Source organism: Anolis sagrei, chromosome Y (assembly GCF_037176765.1).
Source record: "Anolis sagrei isolate rAnoSag1 chromosome Y, rAnoSag1.mat, whole genome shotgun sequence".
In the NCBI taxonomy this organism is placed as follows: Eukaryota; Metazoa; Chordata; class Lepidosauria; order Squamata; family Dactyloidae; genus Anolis; species Anolis sagrei.
In genome coordinates, this window is record NC_090035.1 from 18,261,588 (window position 1) to 18,277,768 (window position 16,181).

At 38.5% G+C, this 16,181-nt stretch overlaps 1 protein-coding gene across 13 annotated transcripts in view; it reads left to right on the forward strand.

Annotated features, from left to right (window-relative positions):
* Positions 1-16,181, forward strand: part of LOC137095529 (RNA binding protein fox-1 homolog 1) — a 1,101,487-nt gene that overhangs the window by 1,064,563 nt on the left and 20,743 nt on the right. For all 13 annotated transcript variants that reach the window (XM_067462295.1, XM_067462296.1, XM_067462289.1 and 10 more), the window contains one exon: positions 1,656-1,720. In XM_067462295.1, the coding sequence (XP_067318396.1) occupies positions 1,656-1,720 (65 nt within the window). The remainder of the gene's footprint in view (positions 1-1,655; positions 1,721-16,181) is intronic.

Genomic DNA, 16,181 nt, shown 5'->3' on the forward strand with positions numbered 1-16,181 from the left:
TTCTTTATATAAAAATATTAGGAAAATTCCATAATTCTGCACATTTTTTAACACAAAAAAGTGCTGGAATGTCAAAAATGAGTGGAAATTCTCTTGATATTGCCCAGCCTGGAGAAAACTTTCTATATTGTTTATTTTTAATCATCCAGCCAAAGAATATATGTGCCAGCTTAAGCTGATAGCAATTTATAAAGCATATAAATAAAGTCTTTACTTCTTTTCTCTGGGTTGTAGTAAGAATACAGTTGTGAAGGCCTTTGTATTACCATTAATATCATAATGCTGTATGAGGCACCCACAAGGCCTTTCTTCGGATCTCTGGTTTTTAATGCATCCCATTCATGGAAGAAGAGTCGCTTCTCACCTAATGAAAACATGGCATTGCCCCATCAGACATGCATCCATCCTTTTCTATATTTTCATCAGGCTGTGACCAGCAAAATACCCAGCTTTGCATATAGTCCATTCATGGCCGGTGAGGATCAAACCTTGCTAGTGCCCCCATCTGAGACTCTAAGGACCCATTGCCACTGTCATCTAATGCTATTTGAATTTCACCATATGGTCAATGTAGACTCATGTAATGCAGTTTAAACAGATTATATGAGTCTACATTGCTATTAGGGCTGGGCAACCACGGAAAAATTTGTTTCTAAAATCGATTCGTTTTTTGGGGGTTTTTGCGTTTCGATTTTTAAAAGAATTCCGAAATTTTTCTTTTAAAAAGTTCGATATTTACGAAATTTCGTAAAATTACAAAACAATACGAAACAATAACGAAACAATTACGAATCGATTCATTAATGGCGGACGCGACCGTGCAATACGCTAAAAAACCTCCAAATGGGACATGGGGAACTTCTGAAGCTTCCCTCTCCCTCTGTTGTTGACTGTTGATGTGATATTTATAAATTTTTTTCACTGATTAAACAAACAACAACTATAAAACTTGCCCCAGACATGCGGAAATAATAACGAAACGATTTCAAAACGATAACGAAGCGAATACAAAACGAATTTGAAACAATTACAAAACGAATTTAAAAATTCATTTCGTTTTTTAGTTGCTCCTGAATGGTTCGCTATCGCTTCGTTATAAAAAAAAACGAATTTTTAACGAATTATGAAATTACGAAACGAAACCGCCCAGCCCTAATTGCTATATAATCCAATTCAATCTGCACTATAATGGCAGTGTAAATGGGGTCTAAGATACATTGCTACTGGATATGAAGGTCCAGTTCTGCTTTGACCTTCAACTCTGTCTTCAAAAAACAAATTGTTTCATCTTAAGATGCCTCTTTACTGAAGGGCATGGGCCCATTCTGCGTATACATGATTTGCGGAGCTGTGCACCCTTCCCCATTAAATTCAATGCAGATTATATCCAAGGAGCAAGCATCCACTTGTGCTGTAAATTAATCTCCCATGAGTTCCACCTCCAGTTTTGCACCAGAAGTTTTTTATACCGAGCTGTTTACTCAGCTAATATATGAGCCTGTTTTTTAGATGCTGCCGTTAACAATGACAACATTGGAAAGTCTCTGTAGCAGAACATGGAAATCATAAACCAACTAATTGTTGCTAATTATGAAGGGTGGTGTTTTTTTATTTAACACTGTCTGTAATTTGATTAGACTGTGTTTGTGTTTCAGGGCGGTTATGCTGCCTACCGATATGCCCAACCTACCACAGCCACCGCAGCTGCCTACAGTGACAGGTAAGAGACAATTTATTGCTGGGTACATACTTCACTTGGAGATTGCGGTACTTAGAGCTCTTAAAACCAGCTTTTGTTTATGGTCTCCAAGCTGTTTTCTCACTCTGCGCATAACAACAGTCTATAGGGTTGTGTAGTGGCAGTCCATGAAGAGCTGTTGCACAGGAGTTGGCCAGCTTAGTTGGGCACAGAGAAGTGTACAGAACAGGCAAATTATACTTATGATGAACTAAGAGGGGATCACTTCTATGGATGGACTGGTGCAAAGGGGTCACCAAGCTTCTGAGTTAGCCTTCTCTGCCCTGGAGTGCATTTGGCAACAGATGTGTTAAGTTCCAGCTTCCAAGGTTTCCAGCATTACCTTTGCTAGGGAATGAGTTGCAGTCTAAAACATCTGGTAGTCACTATCCTAGTCTGTTTTGTCCAATAATACTTTCATTTAGCTTTCTTTCTTTGGCTAATGATAAATGCAATTGGAATCTGTTCTGAAATCAATACCAAGCACTCCAATTCAAATAAAATTGGGCATTCATGGAGCAAAACAAAAGGACGTACTGAAATTCTGTTGGGTTTTCATGAAATTGGATTTCTTAATTCAGAGGAACTCATAGTAAAACATTTTCCTGGATCATGCCACTTAAGAGTAGCAGTGCTTACCTATTTAAATAACTTTTCCCTTTAAAATATATATCCTTCAAAACATATCAGCTGCCCCTTTCTTTTTCTCAGTTACATTCTTTTTCCTGCATACACATATTTTTGAAGTACACCTCCAACTTCTGGAGAAATTGTCTCCTCAAAGTATATTATTATTATTATTATTATTATTATTATTATTATATTTTCCAGTTGCTACTTTCAGCTAAAGTAGCAACTGGATTTACAGGTTTCACTTTTCTGAATTTGTTTTATATCTTCTCACTGGTGGGTCCCTCAGTGCAACTCTGTTGTGGCAAAAGTTGTCTATAGAGTAGCACTGGGGGGCTTAAAGATTCCTACTCCTTTGTCACACTAGAGAATGAAACAACTTTAAATCCAGTTTCTGCCTCTTGCAGAATTCTGGGGTTTGCAGTTTAGTGAAGCTGTTTAAGGCTCCTCCCTAAACTACAAACCCCAGAATTCTGTAGGAGGCAGCAACTGGATTTAAAGTGGATTCATTTTCTAGTGTGATGAGGTAACTAGAGAATATTTAATAGTTTCTTTATTTACTGTTTTCTCACTCTTACATGGTGAGGCAGCATAACTTCCTTTTTTCAAAACTTAATAAAACCTGTTGTATGAATCAGAATTTTTTTTTTATAATGTAGGCGCATACCTAAAGTTTTGTTTTACGTAGTTTTGAAGATCAAATTAGGTAGGCGACATCCCCCATTCTCCATACACTGAGTAAACCGATTTCTGGCGTTTGTCATGACTCTTCCCAGCATAGCAGGCGTTATGTTGGCAATTTCTTCCTGGATGTTGGTCTTCAAATCTTGTAGGGTCCTTGGACGGTTCACATAAACACGGGATTTCAAAAAACCCCATAGAAAAAAAATCACAAGGGCCAAATTTGGAAAGCGGGCCAGCCACTCCAAATCCGCTCAAAAAGTAGGCCTCAACGGCAAAAGCATGCTCCTCACTGTTCCAGCGCATGATGGCGACTGAACTGTGTCAGGACAAAACTTTATACTCCCGCCTCTTGAATGAGACCACTAGTGCTCCGCTACGTCTTCAACCAAATGAATGGCGTGCATTTTAAAAAAGGAAGTTATGCTGCCTCACCCTGTATAATAATAATAATAAAAGTTTATTTATATACCACTCTATCTCCCTGAAGGGACTCAGGGTGGTTTTCAAGTAACAACATCAGAACATACAGAGTCATAACATAAGCAAAAATAACAATAACAACAACATAAGCATAGAACTATCCCAATAACACATGTATATTAAAAGAAATCCTGTTTCTGTGCCTCTAACCTCTGTAAGAGCGGAGGGCCTACTATAGATTCATGGACTCATTTCAATTCAGTGAGTTTTACCTCATGTAATTGCTTCAACAGGCCAGCACTGAGTTGGATTTGCAACTGGATTTAGATGATACAGAAATAAGCACAAAAATGGCACAATTCAGCTGAAAATAAAAATGTTTACAGCTATGCTCCTGTATCCATTTAACTGTGAGAAACCCATCCTTCATACTATGTGTATTTCACTAGAAGCATGATTAGAATAGAACTTTTAAGGCCCAATGCTATCTCCATTTCTTCAGAAGTCGCTTCCATAGATTGTATTCTCAACTGTGCACAAAATTTCAACACACATATTAGGGATGAAGTTCCCACTGAGCTTAGTGGAACTTCTAAATAAATATGGTTGTTCAGCACATGATTTCAACCAGAGAATCAACATATTCTTCACCCTCTCCCATTCCAGTTCCAAATTACAATTGGGATATTGGGTGCTCAATTGCCAATATCATGGAAGCCAGTCCATCTCAAGCAATTATATTGGACACTTTATTGAGTAGAAAGAGAAATCAATCACTATTGTGAAAGGTTTTATGCCTTTTAAAAACAGTTCAGTGTATCAGCAGGAGAATGAGAGGCCTAGAAGGAAAGAGGCAACGGTGTTATGAAATGTAAACCTCAAGTGGATCTTAGGCTATGAGAAGATAGAGCCATGGAAGGAGGAATTTGTTTTGGATGGGTTTTAAAAGTGCTGTTGGTGGATTCAGTTCTGAAGTCAATGTAATCTGTTTATGGAACAATGAATGAATGTTGAACCGCTCTGCATGCGTTATTGCCTTCCCAATGTGCTTATTATTCGGGTAATGAAGAAACAAACACATGTTTGGTGAACAAAATTCAATTTGCATGAGCTGGCTGAGGCATGCTGTGTCTGACAGGTAAGCAAGTTCAACTTTGTTTTGTTTTTCCGGGTTTTTTTTCCTTTTTGTTCTGACTTCCGGATTAGTTCTGTCACTCCAGTCTCTTGCTGTTTGTGCCTGAAATGCAACTGGAGCTAGGTGCCATTTCCTTTCCTTTCCTACTTAGGACAGCCCATTGTATGGAGTGCAACTCAGTAATTCTCATTTCATTTCCACAAAGGTGTGTCATTGGCATGTGACAGCTGAAAAGTAATTTTTACCTTCTGGGAGCTTGCAGTGCTTTAAAAACAAGGGAGGGGGCTTTCAGGGTCCATAGAACCAACCCAACATAAAACAAAATAAAGTCAATCCTTCAGAGAAGGACAGAAAGATTCCCATCAACTCTGAATTTGATACTGGGTTCTTGAGCAGATTCGCTTTGACTTATTACATGGCTGTTCCAAGGGTTTGATATGATTTGATACAAAGAGCTTCAGGCTTTGCATGATCTTGGTGTTCCTAAGGGATCTGGGCTATCTGCACATAGGCATCACCTGGAAATTCACATTATCACAATTGTCTGTCTCCTTGCAGAGGGTGTGTTTATACCTGGTACTATAAATAATGGATTCTTTTAGGAATATTGGACTTCATGGAAACCAGACTTCACAACCTCTGAGGATGCCTCTCATAAATGCAGGCAAAATATCAGGAGAGGATGCTTTCGGAACATGACCATACAGCCCGGAAAACTCACATCAACCCACTTCCTGGAAACCTTGGCATCACATAAAAATATCAGGGATTTTCCTTTAGTGGAAAACTCTGGATACAATACTCCAACAGAAAAACACAATGGATTAAGATGCCAAGTGCAGTGAAGAGACAGTGGTGGTTAGTGGCTCTGAGGTCAGTGGAATGGTGAATATGACCCCTTCTACATTGTCATTTAAAATCAGATTATCTATTTTGAATATGGCAGTGTAGATTCATATAATCCAGTTCAAAGCAGATAATGTGGATTATCTGCTTTGATCATCTGGATTATATGGCAGTATAGAAAGGGTCTCAATCTGTTTGAATTTGAGCTGTATTGGAGCTATCCAATGTACTGGACCTTTTGGGTTTTTTTTTTATAGCTCCTCAAACCAACAGAGCAGATTTATCACAACACTGACCTGGGAGCCATATGTTTTCCATGGCAAAGGAAGCATCAGAAAGACTTGCTCCAATGGAATTGTGTGTCCTGTTTGGAAGAAGTTTAGGAATAAGAGTGTAGTCAATAAAGTGTGGCAACATCCATTTCACAGGACAAAGGGATAAGTCCCTCTGGACCCTGCTTTCTACTTATGTGTGGTGTAAAATGTCCTTAGATGTCAGACTTATATTACAAATATTTGGTAGTTGTTACCCATTTATTAGTCCTAACAACTAAAACAATGTTCCAGATTTTGTTTTTCGAGTAAGAATCAGTGGTAATACATATTAGGGTTATGGGGAAATAAGGAATGAAATGATTGGAATTAAATTGTGGTTGGTCTCCAGTGCATATATAGAGTAGGTGTTCTCCTCTGCTGGGGAACTGAAATTCCCATGTGATGAAAGGGGCTTTCTTGGATTGTATAAGAAAACCATAAAGTTCCCTGTTTTTGTGAGACCCCATACATCACATTTCCTATTTTTTGCAGGAGCTCAGAGCAGCAACATTTCTCAGCCAACTTTTCCATTCAGTTTGGTCACTTCTAATCCTGTCTTCTCATTTAGCTGCAGCAGAATTGTACTGCTTTCCTTGGAAGGAAATATTCACTGCCTTATATGTTTGGAAATCCAAAAGTGCTGGAGTATAGGCTTGTCTTTAGGGATGTTATCCAATTTTGTATATTAAAAATGGGAGGAGGCTGAAATACAATTTTGACATGAATTTGGCAAATCAAGGTGCAAATCTACTACAAGGACAAGTCTAACATGTCTGCCAAGCATGCTATGGCCCAATATCCCAGTGTGCAAAGGCAGATATACTCTCAGCATAATGGCTTTGTATCGAAGGCCATTGTTTCGCATTTCAAAAGCATTCTCCAGTTCTGTTCCTTCATAAAAGTATTTTGCTGTTGTTCTTTGTGCTTACCTCTTCACAAGGAGCTCATATACTGATCCCCAGATACATCTTAGCAAGAGTAAATCCTTCCTACTCCAGATTCATTCATACCCTGTGGCATTTCAGTCAGAAATGTATCTAGGCTGTTGACACCTATGGGTTCAGCCTTTTGAACAAAATGATCTATGGTCTTAGAATCGTGCAAGTTGGAAGAGTCTGCGAGAGCCATCTAGTTTAACCATAATCTAAGTCCCTCCTGGAAGATGGCCATCCAACCTCTGGGCAAAAATGTTCAAAGGGAAGTTCATTACCCACCAAAATAATATCATCCATCATTAAATGGCTCTTTGCAGCCAGGAAATCCTCACTATCAGTAGAGGCAATTTCCTTTCTTGCCATTTGAATCCATAGTTTCATGTCCTAGTATCTGAAGCAGCAGAAAATAAGCTTAGTCCATAGCCAATCTGTAGAATGAGCATATACAAACCATAGCCATGTGCTGAACCTCTATGGGTTCAGTTCCTTTAAAATTCAAAGTGTAACACAGAACAGGTTCTCCAGTTCATGGACACTGAAGCTATGAGCCTCAATGACCCCTTAAGGCAGTGGTTCTCAACCTGTGGGTCCCCAGATGTTTTGGCCTTCAACTCCTGGAAATCCTAACATCTGGTAAACTGGCTGACATTTCTGGAAGTTGTAGGCCAAAACACCTGGGGATCCACAGGTCGAGAGCCTTAAGGAATGTCTGAAATGAGGAGAACATGTTCTAGTATCACATCAATATTCCTCTCCTCTGCCGTCTTTGAAATTGGTCCTTTCACTTTAAGCATAGTCACATCTTACAGTTCAGAGAACTCATAATGTAACTGCAGTAACTGTTACATGTATAAAACTTTTTGAGTGTGCACATTCCACCACTGCACTTGTCCAGCTCAGTTCTGAGAAGGACACCAACAACAGAGTGAGAATCAGGTCATAGAAATGCAATCGTTACATCCTCCTGTTTTGTTAATGATAAAATTGCTCCAGTTGCTCAGTTTCTGAGACACACTCTTGATAAATAATTAGAATTGCAGTAATGTCAGCTTTTTGCATAATCATAGGTATTTTAAGTGGATTTAGTTTGTTTGAGTGTTATTTAGCTCTGTGGTTTTAAACGTGTTTGTCCCCAGCTGAATAAAGATTTGGGGGGTTAGTTGCAAATCTATAAAATTTTAATTGCTTTTCTCTCTGGGGGAAATTATAAAACTACTTTTAATAAGTAACCTATGCAAATAATATTTTGTGGATATGAAACTTTATGCAAACATGGATACCTTAAATTATGTTTTAGTTGCAAACTGGTTGATTCGATTTATTAACTTTTTAATAATTTTTCCCCCTACGAAAAGTAAGATCTAGAGTTTTGCATCTGAATAAATTAGTTTCTTCCTTCCCTGTAGATATTGGTTCCTTATAAATTGTAAGAAGGCAAAAACTTGAGTTAATTACTAATCCTGCATCTAAGTAAATTACCAGTTTAAAACAGTTTGCATCTTTTCTGCCCAATTTGACCCTCCTTTGGTGCCTTTTTGCTATAAATGAGCCTTGTTTATCTGGTCATAAGAATGAATTATTGTTTCTCCAGTCAACATCAATATTATTTTATAATTGTTTTGAAAAAAACAGAGTGTGCTTATATTTTTGGACATGCACACACACACACACACAAAACCTCTTTAGATGAAACCATTTGAGATTGAAATACTATTAACTTTTCAGATAACAACAACACTACATTATTGTGTGTATGCGCCTTTGTCTGTTGACTTATGGCAAACCCCATGCATTTCATAATGCTTTCTTAAGTATATTCATTGTTGGTTTTGTCAGTTCCTTTCTCTGAAATAAAGACTAGTATTTTTGGTGGTCTTCCATTTCTGTATTAACCAGGTCTGCTCCTGCTTAGATTCCAAGATCAGACAGGATCTGATGACATTAGGGTCTACTGGGTTATAAATATGGAGAAAGCCAAGGTTCTAACGTGCCTTAATAATAAAATGAAGAGAGCAGTCAAGTAGGACTCTATGAACCTGTAGATCTATTGTCTAAAGAACTGGTGAAGTCTCCTTCTCTGGACATCTTAAAGGTGGCTGTAGAGATATCTCCTGGGAATGCTCTAGTTCAGTGGTTCTCATCCTGTGGGTCCTCGGGTGTTTTGGCCTACAACTACCAGAAATCCCAGCCAATATACCAGCTGTTAAGATTTCTGGGACTTGAAGGCTAAAACATCTGGGGACCCACAGGTTGAGAACCACTGCTCTAGTTAGAGATCCTGCATTTAGCTTGGACCTTATGGTCCATGAGGCCAATAAAATCCAATTTAATGGATTCTAGTAGTTAGATATTGAAATAGGTGGTTAAATTTGATGCTCTAAAGCTCAAATATTAATAAATCACAGGATTATGATAGCCACTGCAACACATTAATTGTGGCGATATTCTAATATTTTCTTTGTTTGTCATAACTGGAAATATAGTTGAACACAAGGGTGTCATAGTTGAGAAATGAGGAGAGCACTCAGAGGGAATCAACCCTGAAAGATATGTTGATGGTTGTTAAAGAAGGAAGGTATAAAAACGGTCTAGAAACAAATTTAGCAGAGCCATGGTAGTGTGATGTCCATCTATCCACCCCTGTCCCTTTATGAATGGGCAAAGTAACTTTCCAGTCCGTAATGCAGACTCATGAAGCAATAATTTTTCAAGCTAAAGTATGAATGAAAGCAAGGCTAAATGTGATTAATTGCACATTTGCAGGGTATCAATGGGCAAATGATATTTATTCAGATTTCCTCTTTAATTGCAGATGGTTATGACTTTGCTATGGCATGACCTTTTTGCATATATGACTATAATTTGTTTATCCCAACTAGAGTTGACCCATTAAATCAATGGGAAGTGCCTAAGTGTTGCCTTTCCATTGTCATGTGGTTTCAGTACATCTGCACTATTTGTTAAAGCAAATGTGAATGCAGTAGAAAAGACTATAGGCTTGGCATTGATCTAACTTTTCCACTACTGCCATAGTGAGAAATACAACTAGAGACCCCTTACATTTTTCTATCTACCCCATATCCTCTTAGTACTAATTAGAGAAGGGCTGGTGAACCCAATCATGAAAAATGAGTCAACAGAGAGGTAAATTGTATTGGTTCAGCAGATTTCCTCTAGTTGGAAGTGATAATAGGATCAAGGCCTGTACTTCTCAGCCAAGACCACTCAAGCAGAAATGTAGTTGTTTCAGTAACAAGGGCTTGTTGGCCGGTACATCCACCTCTTTGAAGAATGAATTAATGGAGGCATCAAGTGCTGGGGCATCAGCTGAAGGGAAGGTGAGAGGTTCTTCAGTATGCTTTCAAACTAGAAAGAAGGGTCAAGAGACTCATGTGATCTCATGTGGACCCTCCTCAGGAGGTCAGAGTGTGACCCTGCCACAAGATTGCTAGAAAATGGGCCAAGCTTCCCAGTGTTGTTCTTCATGGCGCTAAACTCGTTTTGGCATGGCAATGGAGCGTATTGTCACTTTTGTCATTTGCATGATCACTTGGCGTCTCACTAGAATGTATGTAATGCTGTTCCTGGATTATGACAGATCCATCACATTGACTCACTGAATGGCTTGCTTGAATTGAGTCCCAAGGCTGAACTCTTTCACTTTGAATGTCTGTCCCTCTCCTCTGTTGTTTTATGACTTAATTTGTTTTGTCTCAGATTTGAATAAGACAATGTGCCATCCTTGGATATGAACATAAATTTGGAATATATATGGGATTGGGAGGGGGGAGCTAGAGATGTATATGTATGCTATTGTATACCAAGCTTCTCATCAAAGATGTTTCCACAAGGCATAACTGTAGCATTAAGATAGCATTTCCATTGCTGTAGAGACATCCTATGGAACCTGAGCATCTTTTTGTTTGGTGATGTTCAGTGAACTGCACTAGAACATTCTGAATCCCTTGTTTGTTGTTGGCTTTTGACTTACAGTGACCCATTGAATGGGAGAGCTCCGAGTCACTCTATTTTCAACAGCCTGCTTATGTCTTCCAAACTCAGGGCCATGGCTTCCCTAATTGAACAAATTCATTGGTAAAATCCAACTCCTTCACAAATCAAGTCAGGATTCAATAAGATAGAACATATGTCTGTAGTGGCGAGAAAACAACAGATTATCTTTTCATTTATGCTATTTATTAGTATAGTAAATATTGAAGAATATATGTGATTGGTAAAAGGGCTATTTAATTATTTTTGTCTGGAGTGGGACAGATGAATTAATGCACCTATCTGGTGATAGATAACACTTGGAAGCTCAACAGCATAATAATAAGTGCTGGCTTATGATCACTTCCATGATTTTTCCTCTCCACACAGCGTTGCAGATCCAGGCTATTTCTAATTACAGTGGATTCTTGGTATCCATTGGGGTTTAGTTCCTGGATACTAAAATATATGGATGCTCCTGTCCCATTACATACAATGACATGGCAACATGACATCTCTTGTATAAAATGGTAGCATCAAGATTTGTTTTTGGGATTTTTAGTGTGGGGATATTTTCAAGCATGGATGGTTGAATCAATGGACACAGAATCCATGGCTACAAGGGGATGATTATATGTAATAGAGTATATAAGGAATACAGTATAACAGGAAGATGCAACCAAAATACATCGCTGTTGAAACACTTTTAGTGGCTTTTTCTGTGACAACATTTCAGAATATACAATGTTCCATTTATTTACTAAGATTTATAGCTTCTCTTAAACTTCAGTCAGCAAAGACGCCAGAACAACACAAACACACATCTTAGACTGTATAGGATTAAATTGGAATGAGTCCCACTGGGCGTAAATGGGATTTACATGTAAGGAAGTATGTGTACACATAGGAAGCTAGTGTTCTTTTCTTTTCACAATCCTGTGTTGTGAAGAAGAGATGAGGATAATGCACCTTTAATATTATAATATTTTTAATAGTTGCACCCCACTTTATAATTTACATACAGGCATTTACAAAACTAAGCTATCCCCACTGTACTCCAACCATTGTACTCTCCAGAATTTTGCCCAAACTCTGGAGTTTCCCTCTGATTTCTCTTAATGTGGGTTAATTCAGATTAATTCAGATTACCTTGGAAGCTCTAGAACATCGAGGGGATGACATAAGCCCATGCAAACAAACTCCAAACTGGTGGGTTGCTGTGAGTTTTTTGGGCTATATGGCCATGTCCCAGAAGCATTTTCTCCTGACATTTCACCTACATCTGTGACAGGCATCCTCAGAGGTTATGAGGTTGTGTTGAAGGATCAAGCTACCTTTGAGGAACAGATTGATTGGTAGTCTAGGACTTCACAACCTCACAACCTCGTGAGACTGTCTTCCATAGATGTGTGTGAAACATCAGGAGAAATTCTTTCTGGAACATGGCCATATAGCCCAAAAACTCACAGCAATCCAGTGATTCCAGCCATGAAAGCCTTCGACAACACAAACTCCAAATCATATATATATATATATATATATATATATATATATATATATATATATACACACACACACACACACACATATGTATATATCCAGAGATAGTGAGATCAGGGTCTTGCCGTTATTCATCCACAAATAGCAACCATTCACTAGATGGACCAAGCACACAGATCAGCCGGCCAGAGTCTTCCCCATTTTTATTTTTGCTGAAATAGTTGTTGTTTCCAAGGTTGCATCCCTGCTATAAATTTAGTCTGTGCAAGTTTTATGCAACTCTGAAAAGCTGCAAAATGTTGGCAGCTGGATTTTTGCATTTTGAATGTCCTTGCTAATGTTCCTACACAGAGGCTTGGAGTTAGCACTGGGCACAATAAATTACCTAACTGCTAATTTGGAGGCTCAGAAGTTAAAATACAGGAAGAAAAGCCTCTCATGTTCTGGACTTGACAGTAAAAATGTGCTTGGAGGTTGAAAATATCTCTCAGGAGTCGCCTTTTCCCCCTTTGATGTATTTTTCATCCTAAATATATCGATACCTCCCGGGGTTTTGCTACTAAGAACGAGATCCCTCTACACCACCTGGTTTCAAACGAGAAAGAGAAACAAAGCCACAATAGAGAATGCATAACTTTGCTTGGCAACACACAAAGTATTCCTGTCTGAGGGCTTCCCAAATAATTTGCCAGCGGGGTGCATTTAAACTTTTTGGGAAACTCATCTAGAGCAGAAATGATCAGATTTCAGGCTTCTGGGATCTCTTTTAAAATATATAATACTAAAACTAGAATCCTGAATTCCATCTACCACAGTGGTAAAAATAAAATATAGAATTCCAGAACTTTCAAGCTTAGGAATATGTTTTGATTGCTAAAACAAGTCTCAATGTACAGTTGTTCCACACAAAACAACATTTCTGATTACCCAATTCTTCCCATATTTACAGTCTTTAGTTTTAAATAGACAAGATCCAAACAGTCTACATAGTCTAATTACAACTCAGGTAGACTAGGATTCAGATCCCCACTCATTCATGGAAGTGTAGTAGGTGACATTGAATGGCTTCACTCTTTCAGCCCAGAGGAAGGCCAAGACCACCCTATTCTGAATGAATCTCACAAAAAAACAACTTAATAATACCATAGGGTTGCTATAGGTCAGAAATAACTTGAAGGCACACAACAGCAGCATTGATGAGTAAATCCATAGAACCAATATTCAAACTTATGAAATCCCACCACTTCCACCACCCCGTCACCACCATCCCCACTAGTCTGTGGGTTTACTCATTCATTTAGGCCATTTTGCCAATAAAGATCAAGATGATGAGGTGTATATGTCCCTTTGGGCTTGAGGCAGTTGAATAGATAAGAATCAGAAAGGACCTAAAGATCTCCCAGATGATTTAGTTCTACACTCTGCTCTTTCAGATGTAGACTATTGCTAAAGGGCTAACATATAAGCAAATGTTGAGCAACAACTCCCAAAATCCCACTAGCAGAATAGCCACTGGTCATGTTGGTTGGTGGATTCTGGAAATTTTAGCCCAATAGTTCATTGCTGTGTGCCATCAAGTCATTTCTGATTTATGGTGACACTAAGGCCTCAATATAAAACTAGGGCTTTTGTCTTCAGAATGAAAAATTGCTGTCTGCTACTACCAAAACATGCATTAATACAGGGAATGCATATTTTGAACCTGAAATAGTTATCAAGAAGAAGATATTATCATTTGCATTAAAGGGCACTGTTTTCTTACCCACATTTTCCTTGGACAGCTTAATTTGGGTGGTCCTAATTGGCTGAATAGTTAAAAGAAATCTGGGGAAAACTTCATTGCCAAAAATATTTTCTGCTGAGATAGTTACATTCTTTTACACCAATACTGAGATCTTTAAATATATATAAGATACTGAGATATCAGAGGTAGTTTTTGTGTATATTGAGGCTGTTGTCAGTGTATTTTGCTGAGATTTGGATAACAATTGCCGCCTGTGTGTTATCTTGGGCATACAGCCAACAACGGAATTGTTTGCATGTCCCCGTGTCCTATAGACATGAGGTTGTGACATGGGATTGTCTCTCTACACGGCACTCATTTTATGATGAATGTTCAGCAGTGTGTTCCCAAGCAGCTATAGACACCCACAGCCATCCTGCGTATCCAAGATAAGATATTTTATATAAAAAACAGGTATCAAAAGCGTAGTGATGGGGAAGGCCTGGGCATATTCAGAGAATACCTTCTGAAAGTGGCAGTGAGCATGTGCTTTTTTCTCATCTGCATGCTCCAGAAATTTATCCATTTATTTGTACTATGAATTGCCTTGAGAAAAGTCACTTTCTTCTCCAGATCATTTTTCCATTGGTCTTTTTTAAACATTCTGCTAGAAACGTGCAAAATTTCTTCCTGTTTTTGTGACTGGTTCATTCATTCGTTCATGCACGTTTGTGTTCATTGATGACTGATTGCAATATTAAGGACAATCTTGCTTGTCAGAATGAACTTTCACAAATTGAATAGCATCCTGGAGATGGGATATCATTTAATAACCACCTCAAAACAATGCCCCAAAAGAGCTAGTTCCCATACTGAAACATTGAGTGATCAAGTAGTGATGATGTTCGTGGTGTGTGTGAATGAGGCTACAATCATTTTTATTGTGTTTCCAGGACTCTGAAGGTGACTTTACCCAATATATTTTTATTTTATTTATTTAAAGCATTTCTATATTGGAGCCAGCATGCTGTAGTAGTGATTTGAATGCTGGACTACAACTTTGGAGATCAGGGCCCCATCTACACTGCATTGAATTGCATTTATGAGCCTACATTAACCATATAATGCAATTTCAAACTGCATTATGGCAAATGAGCCCCCCCTGCCTGAAAACCAAGAGTGTGATCTTGTGCAAGTCACGTGCTTTTAGCTTGAGGAAAACTCATGATAGAGTCACTTTAGGGTCACCATAATTTGGAAATTACTTGGAGGCACCCAACAAAAACAACCATTTCTATAATGTCTCCCAGTTCCCAAGAGATCCATAGGCAATGAAAAAATGAAAATGTTTTCAAAAAACATATTATAGTACACTTTTAAAAAGTAGTCTAAAATAGCAATAGCAGCACTTTCAAACACCGGGTGCCATATGGAACAGCAAGAAGCTTAAAAGAGATGGGTCTAGCCTAACTTCCTTGACTAGGAAGATCCACAGTCAAGACAATGAGACCATAGTTTTTTGCTGGGTAGAGTTTGGGACAGCATTGTTGGGTATCTCACAACCCAGACACCAAAAAGAGGTCCACTATTATTTCTGAGGAACCCCATTTTTTGGCTACTCCTACTGCTCTATGTTTCTGACTGTTCACACTTCCCTTCCATTTTTTGGGAATGTGGAGAAGAGGTAACCTCTACCAGCCATGTCCTCTTCTCCTAAGAAGTTGTGAAAAGTATCACTTGGTGGAAAGGTTAAGATGATGGTAAATGTCCAGAGAAACTGTCTAGCCTCACTTTGAGAAGACAGCCACAAAGACATCTTTCCCATTCCATGACTTCAACATCTAGAGATAATGTTAAAGCTGGCATCAAGCTGACAGTGCTTTGGTTGCATATTCCTGCATGGAAAAGGTTGGATTACATGTCTTTGTAGTGCCTCCCAACTCCATGATTATCAATTAGAGATTTGTAAGGCCATTCACTTTGCAAGACCAGGTTGCTGATATTAAGATCCAAACACCTGGGAACTGATAACATGTCTTACTTCCACATCCATGGGGCTTTTTGGTTTGGTTTTGGCTTTTGGCTTGGGCTATGTTTTTGCACAGATCTCTGCATGAAATTTCAATGTCGGCAACACAACAGTTGTTTTACTTTGACAAAACACACTTTTTATGCATAGTATGCTTACACACTTGACAGTTTGCACAAGAGGGTGTTTTGATATGTCCATAGACCCTTTCTCATTGAATATGGGAAATTTGCATAT